Raw genomic sequence first — 19,700 nt, forward strand, 5'->3', positions numbered from 1 at the left:
CCGGCTAAAATCCAATAAGGTGGTTCTGCTGACATAAGTGTGTCTGTCAGTAGAACTCTTCCTACACTGCCTGTGTATCTGCTCTAAAGGGCTGAACAGCCTTCTGAAGGAAATTTTCAAGTTACACAAAGAGTTTGTGGGCAAGAACCACAGAGAGCCCTGTTGTGTTAGTCATTAGCACTTGCATTACATTGAATTTTAGCCCACTGAAATCACAGCATTCCCCAAATATATTCCCAAGTTTATCAATCCAACTATAAGTGTAAATAGGAATTCCTCTATGACACCAACTCATTTAACCATATTCAGTAATGGCTCAAAGTATGCTCACCAGAAGGATGTATGCCATATCAAGCATGGCTGTGCTTGCAAACAGTTCAGATTTTTAACCCTGATGCTACTTGACTGATAAAGTGATTTAGATTGAAAGTCCTTGGCACACACCCCAGAGCCTTTGTGCTTTAAAAAGTTTAAATTAATTAGAGTAGCAAGGATAGAGTAGCTCAAAGCCTGAACCTCATCTACCACTCCTGCCTCTCTACATGGCAACGGTAATGTTTTTTTCATTCACAGTGACTCACTTTAAAACCCTATAAAATGAAACAATGAAATTGGTGTGATGAGTCCTAAAATAGCACTGAATATTGTAATTGACTAGATCATATGCATTTTTAAAAAATTATCTGAACTGTAGTGCTCAAACTCCAATAAACTAACATGCTCATAGGAAGTAGGTACATCTGTACTTTAAAAGCTTATCAAAATCTCTTCTCAAATGCTAGTATTTTAAAAAAGAAGATTATTGGAGGTGTAATAACTTCCTAACATTTTACAGATGAGTTAATATCCATGGGTAAATCAGAGGGTTTTTTTCAACCTGAAACATTGGGGGGGGGGGTTAACCCTTAACTCCCCCCTCCTCTGGCTACGGCTCTGTCAACCACCCTTTTTCTGTTTTCATGTTTAGTGAGTAGGCACAAGGTAGTCTTCTAGTGGGGAGGTCCAGCCAAACTGCACAGAAGATGTAGAAAAATACATTTTATTCCAATGGGACATGTAGAGAAATTTCTATATTTACTCCAGTCTGATGCATCATCAAATCTAATGCGCACCTCAATTTCAAAACCCTGAAACCAAAAAGAAAATTGCTGATGAATGTAATGCGCATCAGCAAAATGTGCACTCTTTGTAATATGGCCATTAGAGTTGCTGCCTGTTTAGATTTCCTTCTTTAAAAACAAAAGTGTTAGAGCTCCAAAGCTTCTAGCTATGGAAAAGAAAATATCTATGCTGTATAATAAATCCACTTTAACTGCCTTGGTTCAATGCTATGGAATCATGAGGGCTGTAGTTTTACAAGGTCTTGAGCCTTCACTCTCAAAGAATGCTGGTGCTTCACCAAACTACAAATCCCAGGATTGCATAGCATTGAGCTCTGGCTATTAAATTATAGATGACAGCCCTCAAATTGGAGCTCCAGGTATTCCTGAAGCAGCTTCTTCTTTTACTTTGGCTCAGCGCAAAGATTACCAAATTAAGCAAATCTAATGTGCTCCCTAACTTTAGCAAGGTGATTTTGCAAAATAAAGTGAGCATTAGATTCGAGTAAATACACTATGTCCCAATGGCTTGTAAACTAGTGTTTTATTTTTTTTGACAAAGTCTTAAGACTGGTTTCATCTAGTCTTTTAAAACATCACTAGCTGTGCCCGGCCACGTGTTGCTGTGGTGAAGTATGGTGGTATGAGAAATAAAGTATTGAGGAATTGGTGGTAGTTAAGGTAAAGGGTAAAGGTTTTCCCCTGACATTAAGTCCAGTCGTGTCTGACTCTGGGGGTTGGTGCTCATCTCCATTTCTAAGCTGAAGAGCTGGTGTTGTCCGTAGACTCCTCCAAGGTCATGTGGCCAGCATGACTGCATGGAGCACTGTTACCTTCCTGCCAAAGCAGTACCTATTCATCTACTCTCATTTGCATGTTTTTGAACTTTAGGGTTGGCAGAAGCTGGGGCTAACAGTGGGGGCTCTCTCTGCTCCCCCAATTCAAACCTGTGACCTTTTGGTCCAGAAGTTCAGCAGCTCAGTGATTTAACATGCTGCACCATCAGGGGATATTATTTCCTAAAGCTTGTGAATATACAATATTTGTGATTTTTTTTGTCTGTTCGAGGCAAGTATGAATGCTGTAATCAGGCAAAATGATCAGCATGTAATGGCCTTGCAGCTTTAAAGCCTGGCTGCTTCCTGCCTGAGTGAATTTTTTGTTGGGAGGTGTTAGCTGGCCCTGATTGTTTCCTGTCTGGAATTCCCTTGTTTTCAGAGTGGTGTTCTTTGAGATATTTTATGTGCTTCTACTGTCTGTAACCTTCAGAAACAGAGGATTTGCCAGACTTTGATGATGGGAATACTTTGTTGGGGGCAGAGTGTTGTTCTTTATTTAGTTTTCTGATTTTAGAGATTGTATTGTTCTGTTTTATTATTCCACAGTAATGTTTATATATTCTGATTTTAGTGTTTTTGAATACTTGGAGCCAGATTGTATTCATTTTCGTGGTTCACAGCAACACAACAACAATAATAATAATAGTAATAATAATGACTTTGGTAATACACACTGCTTCACTCCCTTTTCTGGAAGAATCCTTTCTTGGGAGGTGTTAGCTAGCCCTGATTGTTTCCTTTGTGGAATTCCCAATTTTCCTGCTTTCAGAGTGTTGCTCTTTATTTACTGTCCTGGTTTTAGAGATTATATTGTTCTGTATTATTCTACCACAGTAATTATTTCATAATACAGTAGAATCTCACTTATCCAATATTCGCTTATCATATGTTCTGGATTATCCAACGCAGTCTGCCTTTTAGTAGTCAATGTTTTTGTAGTCAGTGTTTTAAATTCATTGTGATATTTTGGTGGTAAATTTGCAAATACAGTAATTACTACATAGCATTACTGTGCATGGAACTAATTTTTCTGTCAAATTTGTTTTATAACATGATGTTTTGGTGCTTAATTTGTATAATGATGACCTAATTTGATGTTTAATCGGCTTTTCCTGAATCCCTTCTTATTATCCAACATATTCACTTATCCAATGTTCTGCCAGCCTGTTTATGTTGGATAAGTGAGACTGTACTGTATATTTATAATCTTATATTATATGCTTATAACTAGGTTATATGAGGGCCCTTCTACACAGCTGGATAAAATGCACACTGAAGTGGATTATATGGCAGTGTGGAGAAGATAATCCAGTTCAAAGCAGATAATATAAGAATATAAATGGGTTATATAGCTGTGTGGAAGGGCCTTGAGTCTACATTGCCATATAATCTAGTTAAAATCTGATAATCTGTATTTTATAGGCAGTGTGGAAGAAGCCTAAGTGATGCCTAACAATGCCTGTCCCCTGGGCTGAGTGGGTTGCTAGGAGACCAAGTGGGTGGAGCTTAGCCTTCTAACTGGCAGCAATTGGATAAAAACAATTATTCCTCTCCCTCTAATTAGGACTTTATTTTTCTTTGCTTTTTGTTGTATGAACATAGAGGCGTGGATGAGGGGTTGTGCTGTCAATTTTCAAGATTGTGGGGTGTTTAGTTTTGTTGTTTTGTCTGTTGCTGGGATTCCATCCCTCATATAAGATAGTGATCCTTAAATGTTTTTAATTGGATAGAAAATGAATAAAATAATGGCTTCTTCAAAAATGCTTGGGGACAAACTCCTGCATTCCTGTAGGTCTTACTGAAATTGCTCTTTCTCGATAAAATATATCTGCATTACAAATGGAAAGTCTCTTGCTCTATACATGCTGTCTTCTCACAGTACTTTTGCTCCCCAGGTCTGCAGAGGAGCCATTTTCTCTCTTTGGCTATTGTCTGTGCCAGCTATTGGATTATGTTTATTCGTGTAGAAAATCCTCATTTTTTTTTTAAAAAAAAAAACAGACTGGAAAATATATTCACATGCATACAGTCCCAGGCTTTTTGACAGCCTGGCTTGTGGAAAGAAAGTGAAAAAAAATATTTTTAAAGTCAACTTACAGCTTCCAAATTTTAATGGGCAAGCATGTGCATCCATGGGAAAATCTTCTAAATGCATTGGACATTCTGCTCTCACTGTGAGCCTGTCAGGAGTGGTGGGTTGGAAATAGGCAACATAATAGTTTTAGATCAAACAGTTCTAAATAAAACAAAAGCACGTATTCATTTGCAGCATTGTTAACATACTATGTCAAACAATCATTTGCACATACTGAAATATCCTTGGTCACTTGGATCTTTTGGTTTTTCACTCCCCAACTAAATCACTTGTAGAATTATTTAGCAATGGAATGAATATCTTGTGCCACAGTTCTTGACATTTATAACATTGTTATATATGCTGTAATGGGGCATTCAGCCTTTGTACTGCATTGGCAGTATGAAAATACCCAATAAAACCAGAAACCAGGGGTTATTTTTGTCATAAAGGCCAGTCTCCAACACATTTATTCCAGGGCTCATTTCAGTTGGTCCACTCAGGAACAAGGAGTTGCCAATTGTAATTGAAGAAGACATTAATACAGTTAGATTTCTACTGTAACTTGGTGCATGCCCCCTCAGCCCAAAACTCATTACCCTTAGTGATATCTTGCTACTCCGAGTGACCTCTGATCTTTCATTTCAAAGCAGAAAATGGCTGAATACACAGAATAAAAAATATTGTTTATTGCTTACGTTTATATCTTATCCTGTTTCTAGGGACTCATCACATTGACCACTTAGATGTCTAGTTGGATCAGACCTGCAGTGGCTAATTGCTGCATGGTGCTGATCCAGCTTAACCCAAAACAACCCAATGAAAACTCGCCTCAGGTTAAGCTAATTTGGGGAAAATCCCAAATCCTTCCCCCAAGATCGCAGGGAGTAAAGACAATTGAGCCATTTCCTAACTGGAACCAAGTTCAACTACCTTCACTGCCATCATTGCTATCCTATGCTCCCTAGGAAGAACAGGGAAATGGGATGGCAGTACCTGTGCATGCTTAGTGGGATGGAGAGGGAAGGGGGCATTTCTCCTCTCCCTGCTTTCTTAGTGGGATGGTGCTTTGACTGACTTCAGTCGGAGCATCCAAGACCAGTTATGTGAGGCCTCGCCACTGAGGACAACTGAAACACAGCTGGGGAGGAAGCTCACTGAAGCCTCTGAGGCATTTCAGGAATCTCTATCTTGTATCCATGTGGCCTTAATCCAGAGTCCCAGACATCAGATCGGGTTTGGATTGGTGGTGAGTATAGAAGGGCCCTTGTTCAGTGGTCTTAACCTTGGTTCTTCAAATGTTATTGACTTCAGATCCCAGAATTCCTGACATTGGGCTGGGGTTTCAGGAAGTTGAAGTCTCTAGGAGGACTAAGTTATTGCTCTAAGTAATTTACATGGATATCCATTCAATTTCTGATTATGTCTTCATAATAACCTTGAAGTGTGGATTAGATAGACACAAAATGATCAGCCCGAAGTCACCTAGCAATCTTCATGGGGTGGAGATATTAGATTAGGTAACAAGAACACAGTGAGGTACTTTATACAAACAATTGATCCATCTAATGCAGTGGTTACCAACCTTTGGGCCTCCAGGTGTTTTGGACTTCAGCTCCCAGAAATTCCAGCCAGCTTACCATCTGTTAGGAACTGTGGGAGCTGAAGTTCAAAACACCTGGAGGCCCAAAGGTTGGGAGCCACTGATCTAGCACAATAAAGTCGGCACTCCACCTGCTCTTCCTGGATGGGAAAAAGAACAATATTATTCTATTACTTATATATCCAAGCTTCTCCCCAAAACTGGGACAGATTATCAGCAACCTTCCAGGAATTCAAGTAGGAGCCCTTCCTACCTGAATTCCCTTCAAAGAATCCTAGCGGTTTTCTGTCTGGGTAATAAGTAAACCTGTCCATACTTAGCTTTTGAAATCAGATTAAATCAAATGCAGTCAAGGTGGTGTTCATTTTCCCAGAAGAGCACTCTTAACTACTGTACTGCTGCAGAAAAAATCCTGGCCATTTTGTCTTTTAAACTTCCCTCTTTGTATCTTTCAGGGATAAAGGCAAGAGGTATCCATCTTTTTCAAACTACAAAACACGGATCTTTATTGAGATTGGCCAAGCAGATCAGAAATGTATATCCAATGAAATTAATTGCACTGGATCTTATAAAGGAAGCATTTCATTCTCCCCCTTCTCTCTCCTCATCTCCAATATGTGTTTTGGGGTTTCCAAATGAGATAAAACCCTGCTTGTCATGGTGCTACTTTGTGTCAGTGTTCAAATTACATACTTCATTCATAAGGCTGTAATCCCCAAACCTGTTCAGTGAAACATGAAGCCTTTTGTACATCCCGGAGAATTCAGTGGAGCTAAATAAGCTTAAAGGTCAGAAAGTGAGAAGAAGAAAAAGCAAGAACAAATAGGATGGAAAACCAGCTGTATTCAATTTATCCTTTAGGGGATGTGCCCATCATTTTAGTATGTAAAATTCTACTTTTTCATAAATGAGATAATGTTGTCTTGCAATGCTCACCTCATTGTATAGAGCAGAGTTCCATCTTCTGTAATCCTCAGGAGTTTGTTAGGCATAGTCATGTTGTGTGCTACTGATTTTTTTCCATTGTGGAAAAATGTATCAGGTGTCCATATTTTGCTGGCCATTAGGTTATTAAGCCTGAGGACTTGCATGGGTCCTTTGAACTTCAGTCTTTCATCCCTCCAGCTTTGCCGGAAAAATACGTCTATTGTGTATTCCTAAAATAAGACAATAGGGAGCATTGAAAATAATTCATTTGGCAATGGGAGTATTGAAGAGAGATTCCTTTAAACACAGTGTTTAAAGGAATCACAGGTGTGTATTTATCCTGTCTGTCATTTATTTCTGAAGGTGAAAAAGCAGAGGATAAATAGAAGAAATATTAAGATACACCCTATCTTACATAAAACGAGGGCCCTTGAATCTACAAATATGATAAAACCCTTGTATCAATGGAGGATACACTCCAAGACTTACCATCGATACTTGAAAGAATAGATAGTAATGAATCGTATATTTTGACCCCAGCTGGTAACATATCAGAGAAGGAAGTTTGCATGAAGTGCTGAGAGCTTCCTGAGCCCTGTCCAGGAAGGACAACTGTTTATGGTTGCCTAACCTCCATTTCCAGTACAGCCCCCTTGTCCACAAATTTGATATATACTCCTTCACATACTCATGCTCCAAAAAATATGTTCTATCTGGGAAGTTTTTCTGGTTTTCTCAGCAGCTGTCAGATTCCAAGAGAGCTCACTTTTTAGCAGAAGAAAGGATGGAAGGCAATTCAGATGTTGAAGACACAGATGTTCTAAACTCCCAGGGAAAGAAAAGAAGGGGCCATTCCATCTGTAAGAATAACCTTTTTTTTACCTCTCTAAGCTGAAAGAAGCCATGTCTTCATCATCTGAATTGCCTCCCATTTTCCCCCTTCATAATAGTAAGCAGCACCAGAGTACCAGCTAGCTAGTATATGATCTCAGCCATTGCATCATGTTCTACAGAGGATTTCACTTTATTTGAAGGGCTATCCAGTCCAAGCTGAGTTTTAATATAAAGAGAAGAGAGCGGAATTCTTCACTTTACTGATCTTGAGTTAGGACTATGGAAATAAGGGTAAGTGGGTATACAAAAATATCAGGTTTTAGGCAAAGATGTTCCTCTTTTATCCTCGTCTTTGGGAATGCTTACGTGTCCAATCCAAGTGGTGATGAGAAATTGCACATATCATGGCAATTGTTGTACGTCCCAGGGAAACATTTCAGTAAGATTTTTTTCAGGAAACAACTGGAATAGATTTATAGTTTGTGTGTGTACATGCATATCAAAGATATACTGTATTTCTTTGATTCAAAGATGCACTTTTTCTCTATATAAACATCTCTAAAAATGGGGTGCTTCTTAGAATCGTGTGTACACTATGCACACACACATAAACATATATAGCATTTTTTTTCTGTTGGTGGTAATGAAATTAGTATGCATCTTACAATAGATGGGTTCTTAAAACCAAAGAATATGGTATGTCTAGCTCTGTGCCATGCAGACGAGTCTATGAAACTGAGAAGCATTACTCATCAAGTTTTCTGCATCTTGGCCTTTAAATGAGGACAGTCTATACAGACATGAAAGACAAAAGAGATGGTGTATTTCTTCATAAACATCTATCATCATCTAATTGCCAATATCTGCCATACCAGTGAATTTTTAAGAAGAAACAATAGCCTAGAGAGTATGCTATGGGTTTTCCAATCTACAATCATAGCACCATTTTGGAATGTTTCTCCATCCCATGGCATCCTGGGGTTTGTTCCAAGGCATTTAGAATTCTTACATAGAAAGTTCAAGTGCCTCACCAAAATTACGAATTCCAGGATTTCCCAAGATGCAGCCCTAGCTGTCAAAGTGGTATCAACTGCATGATGTGAAAGATACTAAATTTGCTGTCATAGATAATCGACCTCCACAAACCACATTCAATGAATGGCAGAGTTGCAACCTAGATACATAAACCTCACATTTATTCTGCCTCTCTATGATAAATGTTATCATTGTCAAAAAGTGATGCCAAACAGCCTACTTCAGAGATATAAGTATCTTGTATTCATCTCCTGTGAATCAGAACATTCCTCCAAATCTGAGCAGTGAATGCAGGAATCCCAGGTGGCTTCTTGTTCAATGTGTCTTACAAGCTCAACTTACAAGGCATAATTCCTATTAAAAACAATTATCATCCACCTTTCTATTATTATTTCAGATTATTTCTTGGATTCAAACATCCTCCAGAAGAGGCACAACGATAAATGAAAGAAGTTGTTTAGGGAGTTCACAATGTTTCACTGGAGTTCGTCAAGGCTCTTACCAGCTACGAAGCAATAATTACATTGAAACAATTATTGTGTATACTTTAGGATATACCAGTTTTCAACTGCACTGACATAAATTCAGCATTTCGTCCTAACAAGGGTGAGATGCTAGATATAAAACAGATGCTAGGATACTCTTCCCATCTCCAGAAATGATTACAATTACTTGATAATAATGAGGGAGATTAATAAAATAAATGTCAGCTGCAATGAATGAAACACTAAACTATAGTTACCAATGGATATAATTAACTATAATGGAAGATCTATAAAGAACTGTTTGTTTTAAAGGGTACTTATGGCCGATACGCACCTAACCAAATCTGCAGCACTGTCCTCTCAGAGTATCAGAGGTTAAAAAGGTTATGACACTTGCATTGGCTCCTATGTCCATAGACCTCAACATTTCTAGGCTAGAACCAAATTACATATATTCCACAAAATTTTATGCATCACACAATTCCACTGAAAGAACTTAAAATGAGATTTATATAGCTCCAGATGAATGTACCAAAGGCAGCAGCTATAGACACACTCCTCACACAACATCAACAATAGCTAAGCTTAACAGAGCAAAAAATAGAGGCAGGGAACCTATTGGTTTATAAAGGATAGCATTGAAAAACAGGCTGAGTAGAATCATTAACAGAACAGTGTCCCAAAATATTGCAACAGTATTTGTGTTCAATATATTTCAGGATTCCTAAACGAGTAATCAGATTTAATTTTGCAGCAGTATTTGCAGTTCCCGAAAGGAAATTGCTTTGAAACAAGTATATCTTATCCAAGATAAACATCCATTTCATTCACATAACTGCATTCACCTGAAAATGCAGAGCAGTGGAATTTCAAGTATAAAGAATCAGTATTACAAATTTAATATGCCTTCTTAAATCCTTTATTTAGCATTGAACAGTTATGCTGACTTCACCATGTCAGTCATGATCACCCTTGTTACAAGTAACTTCCCAGCCTCTGAGGCAGATGATGATGAAACATCTAGAGTCTTAAATAGATTTCTGAACATTACAAAACACTTGCTAGGAGTATTTTGGAGTGAAGGAGAATGAATGGAAAGTTCACCTCCAAATGGAGCATGTGATAAAATGATATGGCACCAGTTCTATGTTTCATCAGTGACCGTTTTCAACCATAGACTAAACAAATAGGCATTTCCTACTATTATTTCTATTTCTCTCAACTGATCTACTGAATGTCTCTGATGAAAATACTGGGGAGCAAGCCAGAAAGATATACTTTCCGTCATGTGATGGGAAAGTGGGTGATACAGGCGATGCAGTGCACTGGGTGACAAATTCACCCCACTGCCCCACAATTTGCCCACTACCCTATGGATTCCCTGCATCATGGACTTCCATGTGATGAGGTCTCTAGTGATGAACTTCTTATGAGCAAATCTTTCCTTCCATTTCCTATTCCTTGGAAGAATTTTAAGTGTTATCTAACTTTCAGGTTGGGGAAAACATTCAAGATGAAAGTTTATGAATCCTTGTATACAGTCGTGAAAGGCTACAAATAATGATACAGATGACAAAAAAGGGGTAGGACAACATAATAAGCCTGTTCAGATCATAACACTCTTTCTGAAGGCTAAAAAAAATTCTAGAAGTTGAAAGTAAATAGGACATCACTTACCATATCGTGGTCTGAAACTGGTCCAAAGCTGGTGACAAAGATGTCAGTCTTCACTGCAGTTACACGTTCTGATGAAGCAGGAAATTGGGATAGTGAGTAGCTTTTAATACATTTGACATCAAAAGGCCTCTAGTGACCAAAGCATCTATGTGCGTATTTTAATTGCATGTGTTTTAGCCTTTTGCTTTATAAAATATACACATGAAATGCATGGTTCACATTTTATTTCTGTGAAATGAAGTACAAGATTTATAAATACAAGGCAAAGGGCACTTCATTGTTTAGACAGTGCAAATGGATACTTTCGCTGAAAAATTATAGATCCTGCAAAATTCTTTTCCACTTCTTTCTGAAATACAGTAGAGTCTCACTTATCCAAGCCTCGCTTATCCAAGCCTCTGGATAATCCAAGCCATTTTTGTAGTCCATGTTTTCAATATATCGTGATATTTTGGTGCTAAATTTCTAAATACAGTAATTACAACATAACATTACTGCGTATTGAACTACTTTTCTGTCAAATTTGTTGTATAACATGAAGTTTTGGTGCTTAATTTGAAAAATCATTACCTAATTTGATGTTTAATAGGCTTTTCCTTAATCCCTCCTTATTATCCAAGATATTCGCTTATCCAAGCTTCTGCCAGCCTGTTTAGCTTGGACAAGTGAGACTCTACTGTAATAGTGTTTTTCCATTCCCTAAAATGGCTTCCTCTATCTAATCGATGTTGTTTTACTGACTTCTATCCTTTTTTTAAAAAATCATATCATAGTTCATTATACTCATCTAGAAGAAGAATCTGCTTTGCAAAAAAAACATAATATGGGTGGTGCAGGAGAGGGGCCTCGACCACTTCTCCATCTCTGAAACAAAAATAGAATTTTTGCTCGGGGGAGGGAGGGATATGAGGAACAGATAGGAATTCTACACCTCAGATGTAATCTTCCTTCCAAATTTTTACCACTGTAGAAAGTTAGGACTTCATTCTACATGTCTTCATAACCAACCCAAGAGGCTTGCAACACAGTTGATCCATGGATCCCCACACCACCCATCACACAACACACACAAATTTCCAGCAGGGCTCCGTTGATCATCTGTGATGCAAACATCCTAGGACGCTCTGCCCAGAACACAGGAGGCTTCCTGTAGTTTGTTGGGGACAATGGGGCCAGTGCAAGGGGAAGCCGTGCTGCGACAGTTTCCCACTTCTAGCCTGAGCTGTTAGTATACTATCTTGTGGATTTTGGTGATAGCATCTACTGAATTCAATTGTACAAGATTGGCTATAATCCCTGCATTTTAATATGATTAGTAGTAGGATATCACTTCAACAGTGCCTTTGAATGATGGTATATCTCAGGTCCAGGAGTCATGTGACATCCAGAAGTTGTTGCACTACAACTCCTTGGTTATGTTGGCTAAGGCTGCTGGGACTTGCAATCTGATAATACTTGGAAATTGTATCCCTGGTTCAAATCTTCTTTTAAAAAAAGCTAATGTATAACATTCAGCACAGACAAAAATATAGTATGATTCTTAAACTAACCCACAGCACTATACACTTTATAAAAACAATCCCTAATCAAAAATTCCTTCACTGGAGTAATGTTCTGTGACATGCTATTTATTTTTACCCTAATTAACTAGCCAATGTTCAATGGTAATGATTGGTTTTTAATTCATTTCTAGGCACGAAAGACGTGGCCTTTCTCAAACTTGGGGTTCTCGAGTACAAAAAGCAGAGTGAAAAAGCCCACTCTTGTTTATCATTTTTACAGTTAGATGATTCAGCTGTGCTTTGTTGGGTGTTCCAAAATAGTGAGTCATTCTTACACAGGACATAGCTTCACAGGGACTGACTCAGAACGGATATCAACTCATATTGAAAGGCAGCCATCTTCGCTTATCATATTGAAAGTGTAAGATCAAGATGGGATTGTATTCTATTGGATCACAAATTCTGATGCCTTTGGATTGGATGAGGGTAGAATTCTACGTTTGACTAGATCCACCACATAACTAACAGGAAGGCATTGATTTGAATAGGTCATATTTAAGTCAGAAGTCAACCCATTATTTCCATGCTACATATTAATTAAACAATTAATACAAATTATAAATATTATGTTTAAAATCCTCCATAGCTTAGAGAAGAATTTTCCTAACAATTTTATTTATCATATAGGAATCCCACATTTTCAAGAAGTGGGCTTCTTGGGGAAGTTTACTAGTTATATCCTCACATTAGTGCTTTTGTGTGTGTGTGTGTGTGTCAGGAGCAACCAGAGTTGCTTCTGGAGTGAGAGAATTAGCCGTCTGCAAGGACGTTGCCCAGGGGACGCCCGGATATTTTGATGTTACCATCCTTGAGGGAGGCTTCTCTCATGTCCCCACATGGAGCTGGAGCTGATAGAGGGAGCTCATCCGTGCTCTCCCCGGGTGGGATTCGAACCTGGAAGCCTTCAGGTCAGCAACCCAACCTTCAAGTCACAAGGCTTTTATCCCCTAGGCCACCGAAGGCTCCATCTCACATTAGCTAATAAGGTACTTGGATTGAGGCAGACTGATTAGTCCAATGTCATCCAGTAGGATCTTAAGGGAATTTGAGCCATATCTCTTTGATTAATGTTTCTCTCCATTACAAGAAAAAAGCCCCCACACTAAATGAGTGAGTAGTTCAGGAATTCATAGATGATGACTGCTGTTTCAGCAGAGCAGTGGATTTTAAAAGGATTTCTCTAATGTACTGAAACCTATCCCCAAAAAAGACTTGGATGGCTCCTTTAAATTTAAGACTGAGAAGGGGTTCTCTTCTCTACTAGTGACCAGTAGAACCTGAAACCTCAGGTATAGAGCCATCATCCCATCTTGTTATGAAAACCTATCCATTTGTTTGTTTCATTCAGTTTCTTAGTATTGCACCATCATTCTTGTTCCACTGATACCAAAGGCAATGGGACTAGTTCCAGAATCCGGTTTTTCTTCTCACACGGACATTGGTATACACTTTGGAACACACTTTTCCTGCTGTGTATTTATTTATGCTCCCTCCTCCCTCCCATGTACATAACTAAACCATTTTAAATACAACAATTTTAATCACCAACTAAACCATTTTAAACACAACTATTTTTAATGAGAAAAGGAGCACAACTTTGTATCAAACCAGGGATTTTCTCATATGTTTATCTTCATTTTGATTCTTTTTTACATTTTTATTTAAACATCTGTCTTCATAAACTATTAAGGAATGTCAAACCATGCCTTATTACTGGTTATATTTCACCTACACTTAGAAGTTGTGTAGGTGAAATGTAGGTGAGTGTTGGAGTAGGATTCTGGAAGAATGGGGTGCAAATCCCCTCTATGCCATGGAAACCTATTGGGTGACCTTTGGCTAAAAGACTGGCAAAATCGCCTTTGAATAAACCATGCAGAAAAAAACCTTCTGAAAAGGTCACCATAAGTTGGAGTGAACTTGAAGGCATATAACTACAACAAATACAGAGATATATTATCCATGACTTTGTTAACATCACTTCTGAAAAGCAACATGGGAATGTCCAGATACGTGGCTCCAACTCCCTTTTAGCAGGACTACAAAATCCAAGACTTTCCAAAGAATGAATTCATTTTTCAGATGGTTCCCCCCCCCCCCCACATACATACACCACCACCACCACCATAGTGAACGACAATGCTTGCTTTACTTAGTAATACTCCCCAGGGACACCCCCACTCAATACATACACACTAAACTAACTAAGAGCTTAGAGCCAAAACTAGAAGTAAAGTGACTTTCTGATGCTTATTGGGGGAGGTCCACCACAGGTCTAAACTGCCAAAATCTGGACCTCATGTCTGCACCGTTGCCTACCACTGCCCTAAAGAGTAAATATGATGAAATGTATCTCATCCCAGAGTGCGGGGGAAGTACTTATTGCTGCAAAATGCTACATTTCTTCTCTATTTATATTCTAGAATCTAGAGCATGTTTACTTAAAACTATTGTAAGTTTTACTGTTGTGAACACAGTAAAATTCAGAGCCCTATTATGTGCATGAAACATTTTTTAGAAATATATATTATATATCTTTTTATTCCTAGGGCAACCTGACTGAACACGTTCCAAGTCATCTCCCAGAAATTTCTGAAGAAATAATGTTCCAGTACATGGGAGAAAGAGTCAAGACAGGATAGCCAGGAGAAGCCAACTGAAACTGTAAGGTGTAAAGTTTACTTCTTCATGCATTATTAAACAATACAGGAATTATTTTTCTCCATACATGTATACATGTATTATCATAGGAATAAATTGGGAATTTATTCCCAGTTGCTTCCACTTTTTGTCTCACAAGTTCCCAATATGAAAGACAGATATAAGATGCAAAAAATACATTGCATTTCATGCCTGGTGTTGCAATTAATTCAGTCCATGCAAGAGCTCTCAAAAGTTACCATTTCTAATCTATCTTCACATAGGAAAGCTATACTTACAGAGAAACTATAGGCAAGGAATACACCACAGTCTCTTTAGGAGAAGGCTAAATGTGTAGAGTATTTAATGGCACTTTTGATGTTTGTTAAAGTGTGAAAGAAACAATATAGATTATTGTAGCTTAAAAATTGAGATTTCAGCTTGTTTAGAATCAGTGATGGATTTAGGGCAGATGAGGCCCTGTGCTAGTGAAGTTATGAGGCCTCTTCCTTCCTTGGGCACTGGAGGAGGTAGGTTAGGTAGGCTTGTGCTGCCTGCTTTATGGCACACTCCCATAGAATATCAACTATCGATATGTATGGAATAGCTCAGAAACAGAACGCCTTCAAATTTAAAAGTGCACCACATAAGAAAAATTAATAGTAAAAAAATGGGCAGGAAGATGGGGCCCCTGGCCAACGGGGCCCTGTGCTTAAGGGCACCTAAGCACAATGCTAAATCTGGCATTTTTTAAGAATTATGTCACTTGCATAAAATGAACATGCACATTCAATTTCATTGTTTATTGAATAAAGTAAATTTTGCACCTACATATTTGTATGTGTATGTGCATTTATGACACTATCATGATGTCTTAGTAACATAACAAGGATGAACAGGAATCAAGAATGAAAATTCTTCATGTAAAGCTAGTGGAAAACTATCCAGCTCAAATTCTAATGTGGGCAAACTAGAATTCAGCAGTGATAAATGACTGAGTATATACGGTTCTCTATAAAATATGTGGCATGCATACTGGTATAACCATTTTAAAATAAGTACTAACATTTAATGTGCTTTGCAGACTCCTTCACTCAATATTAAAATGTCCATTTATAATTTTTACAAAAAAAGTTTCCAAATAATGTCATGTAGGTAGGAGAAACCATAGCAGAGATTTTATATAAGTCAGTTTAATGTATGAGTGCATATGACATTCACTCTGAACCATAGCGAAGAAAAAGAAGAGAAAAATCAGTTTTTGTAAAAATAAAATTGTCTGGTCTGTTAGAACTCAATATGTGTACCACCATTATCTAGTGATATACAAGGAAACAACCATAAATTGGTCTGTATAACTCTAAATGGTAGAAACATTGAACTATGTCAGCATAGCTGTGTCGGACCGAAGACCAACCTTTTTTTGATGTTCTAGACTATTGCCTGATATGAAAATGCATTATATACTGTAATCTTATTTGGATTAGGTTATACAAAGTCATTGCAATAGTGTGTCATAAAATGAGATGGCAAGACTATTTACAAGAATATTGCAAACACTGTTTAGCTGAGCAATATACCCTATACAATACACATTATTTAGCTGAATATACGTTAGCTTTTTCCAACACATGAGTAAGTTCAGACTTCCAGAGAAAGAGTTGTAATTTCCACCAGAATGTCCTGAAACTATAGGTCTTTCTCTGGTAGGCTGAATATACCCATGTGTTGGAAGAAGAAATGCTTTAATTACATTATTGTACCAATACAAATTAGCAGGTTCCTTGATATACATCCTACTTCTATTAAACATCTACCTTAGGTAAATGTCCTTACTATGTTTAATTTATGCACAACTAATTATTCTAAGTGAGATGATTTTTGTTATATGACTAATTTGAATTACGGGAAATAATCCTTTTTTATAATGAAAGAGGTATAGAGCACTATAGCTAGTCTTAGCAAAATAATAATCTTATTTCTCTCTCCTTTGTGTTTTCATGAACAGTCTTAAGTTTTCTGTTTCAAGGGGATTGCTTAAAAAGATATAGTAATGCAGAGATAGGAGTCCATTTCAATCTATGAACACCTTCTGTCTTAAACAGAGACCAGCCTAGAATTATTACAAAACAGTTGGTTGCCTAACAGATAATTCTTGCATCTAACTACTGGGTAAGTGACCTCCACCAGCTGCTGTATTCTACTTCAAGAAAAATATATAGCTTAGAGCCAACTCAATGTGAAAATGGTAAACAGAATTTGAAATAGAATAGAGGTCAAGAGAAATCCACTAAGTATATTGTTCTCACAAGCAATTAGAACCATACAATCAAAACTCTACAGAGGCTTTTCTCAGCTACTTTATACATGCGGACAAATTCAGAAGTTAATCCATCTCCCCGTTTTAGCTTGCTAAATGATAGGGAAAATATATGATACTACAATATTGAGATGCTTGGAAAGGGGCAAATATGTTTACTCATTTTGCATATCTTCCTGAAAAAGTTTGCAGTAACTTTCTGATTTTAAGGAAGCTAAGGGATAAAGATGTCCCAAAAATCTCTGAATTTTTAACCTCAAATTTAAGAAGTTCAGCTTTCCTATCCTTTCCATTACACATTAACATCCTTTTTAGACAAGCCCTCTCTCCCCAATGTTTAAAATCTAATTAGTCCCAGTTTGGGCCTTAAAAGATTCCAGGTTGTGGTTATTTGATAAAGACACGTATATGGGGACTAAACTTATAAGCAATTCAGTAGTCATGTTCAATTATTTTTTATTATTTGAGAATCAGATGTGAGGTAATTGATTTCTAACATTTGAAACATACAGTATTGAGCAATGAATCACCATTATGTAGGCAATACATGCGGACATATATTCTCATTGTTATACTTAATGCCCTGAGCAAGCGACCAGAAAAAACATCTTAGTGGTTGTGTTCCTAAAGAAAAGCAAAGATCGGGATCGATCTGAAGCCATTCCTATTTATTACTCTTGAAATGCTACCCGCATGCCTATTTCTTCAGAAATAAACTCTGCTGAGTCCACACTGAGATAAGTATACACAGGATTGCAGCCATAATATTTCGGAGAACAAAAGAAATACTGAGTCTGTATGCTTCATGACACCTTTATTGTGTTAAAATGCAAGCAAAATGCTATCTTTAGTCTCTTTGAGATTAGAACTTCAATCAGATGTTCTACAATCCACTCTTGGAATATTTTAATTGAATTGCAGCAGTTTTCACGTCACCCTTCATTATGGACTGTAGGCAGTGAATATGATGGTACTAGTAAGGTGATCACAGAGACATTGGAAATGTCATCTGTGCCAGACAATTCCTGCTTTTCACTTCTAAGCTTGAGAATGTTTGCACTAATATGCTACCTTAAATGGCCACCAATAAAATATACCCTCTTTCTCAAAGTCACACACTTTAGCAAAATGGTGTTTGGGGACAGGGTCAGACTGCTTCTTGTACCAGGTATGTCATCAAATGTAGCAAATAGGTGTAGTCATTTGCATTAAATCTGGACTATGTGTGAAACTGAGCACTTTTCTTTCTAATTAACTGTCTTCTGGCATCTTGGCTAACTTCATGACCTAAACTTTATGCATCGGCTGAAGAAGAAAGGGGTCATTTCATCAATGCAGCAGACCATGTCAGCTGCAGTCAAAGGGAAGGGAGGCATTAGATTTTTTTGACTGCATGCTGAGGCTGACGTTCACAGATAACCTACTAGCACCCATGTGTAGCCTTCCATTTTGTAAGGCATGGATGTTTCCCCATATCCTGCATTTGGGGCTGGGATACACCCACACACGCATTAGCTAGAATATCCCTGAATCATTTTTCATTATGCATTAAAAATACCCTTTTTTCAAATCAGACATAACACTAATTCATGCCTCCATCCTAACCAAGGTGTATCCAAATTATTAGTTCAACATATTAAATGTGATATATTCATGCTTGCCATTAAGGCCAAGTGAAATCTATAGTTTGTATTAATAAAGGATGAAAAAAAATTATTTGGGAGCTAATCCCAGATTTTGCATGAAGGTAGAGGAAATATTATCACAGTACGTGGACAAAATAATTACTTGCTTGGTTACATTACTTTCAAAATTACATTCAAAATCCTCTGCACAAAAGAATCCATTATTTTCATGAGTTCCCTTTATCAAAATAATCTACGAATAATACTTAACAAAGCAAGTTTAAACATAATCACCATCAGATTCAATACTATTAAATTGAAATCGAGTGGAGAGATGGATGGAATTAACAGATAAAAGGCAATGGTGGCACTGAATGAGTCATTTGATTAGAGCTTTCAGTTTTTGCTTTTTGATGCTTCTTTGAAGACAGTTAAAATGTGACAATTGGCCAACCCTTCCATTTTCCCACTAAACAAACCTACCTGATAGTAAAAGTTCTTTCATCTGTTTGTGTTTAGTAGATGATTTAGGATTTTGTCAAAGGAGATGAACACAGTTGGTGACTTCCATGTCGGGGTGGTGGGGAGGAATGAAGGTACTCTGGGTTTCGGTTTGAACTTTAAAGGAGCTCTCCAATGTGCTTAATCTTATTCACACCTTCGGCAACTCCTTTAAAGTTTAGATTAAATCACAGGAGTGGTTTAGCATACACAACATGAGCACCAACAACTGCCACTGTTTTTACAGAGAAGCAATGAGGACATGCAAAACGGGTTTTCTTGGTGCAATGGCTGGAAAAAAACCCAGGGTACTTTGGGTTCAAAGAAGAATACTGGGTTGAATTCAGAATGTCCTTTCCATAAACAGATTGGCACTTCCTGTTCACAGGGTAGAAAATATTAGATTCTCTTGAATTTCATATTTTTGAAGGTTGTACGAAGTAACAGATCAAAAATCTGAAAGAACCCCAGGTCAAAA

At 37.6% G+C, this 19,700-nt stretch overlaps 1 protein-coding gene across 5 annotated transcripts in view; it reads right to left on the minus strand.

The window, feature by feature from the left end:
- Positions 1 to 19,700, minus strand: part of gabra1 (gamma-aminobutyric acid type A receptor subunit alpha1) — a 41,885-nt gene that overhangs the window by 13,889 nt on the left and 8,296 nt on the right. For all 5 annotated transcript variants that reach the window (XM_008113121.3, XM_008113104.3, XM_003215124.4 and 2 more), the window contains exons 4-6: positions 10,575 to 10,642; positions 6,553 to 6,773; positions 4,037 to 4,119 (exon numbers count right to left, since the gene is read on the minus strand). In XM_008113121.3, the coding sequence (XP_008111328.1) occupies positions 4,037 to 4,119; positions 6,553 to 6,773; positions 10,575 to 10,642 (372 nt within the window). The remainder of the gene's footprint in view (positions 1 to 4,036; positions 4,120 to 6,552; positions 6,774 to 10,574; positions 10,643 to 19,700) is intronic.

This window comes from Anolis carolinensis, chromosome 2 (genome assembly GCF_035594765.1).
Source record: "Anolis carolinensis isolate JA03-04 chromosome 2, rAnoCar3.1.pri, whole genome shotgun sequence".
NCBI lineage: Eukaryota > Metazoa > Chordata > Lepidosauria > Squamata > Dactyloidae > Anolis > Anolis carolinensis.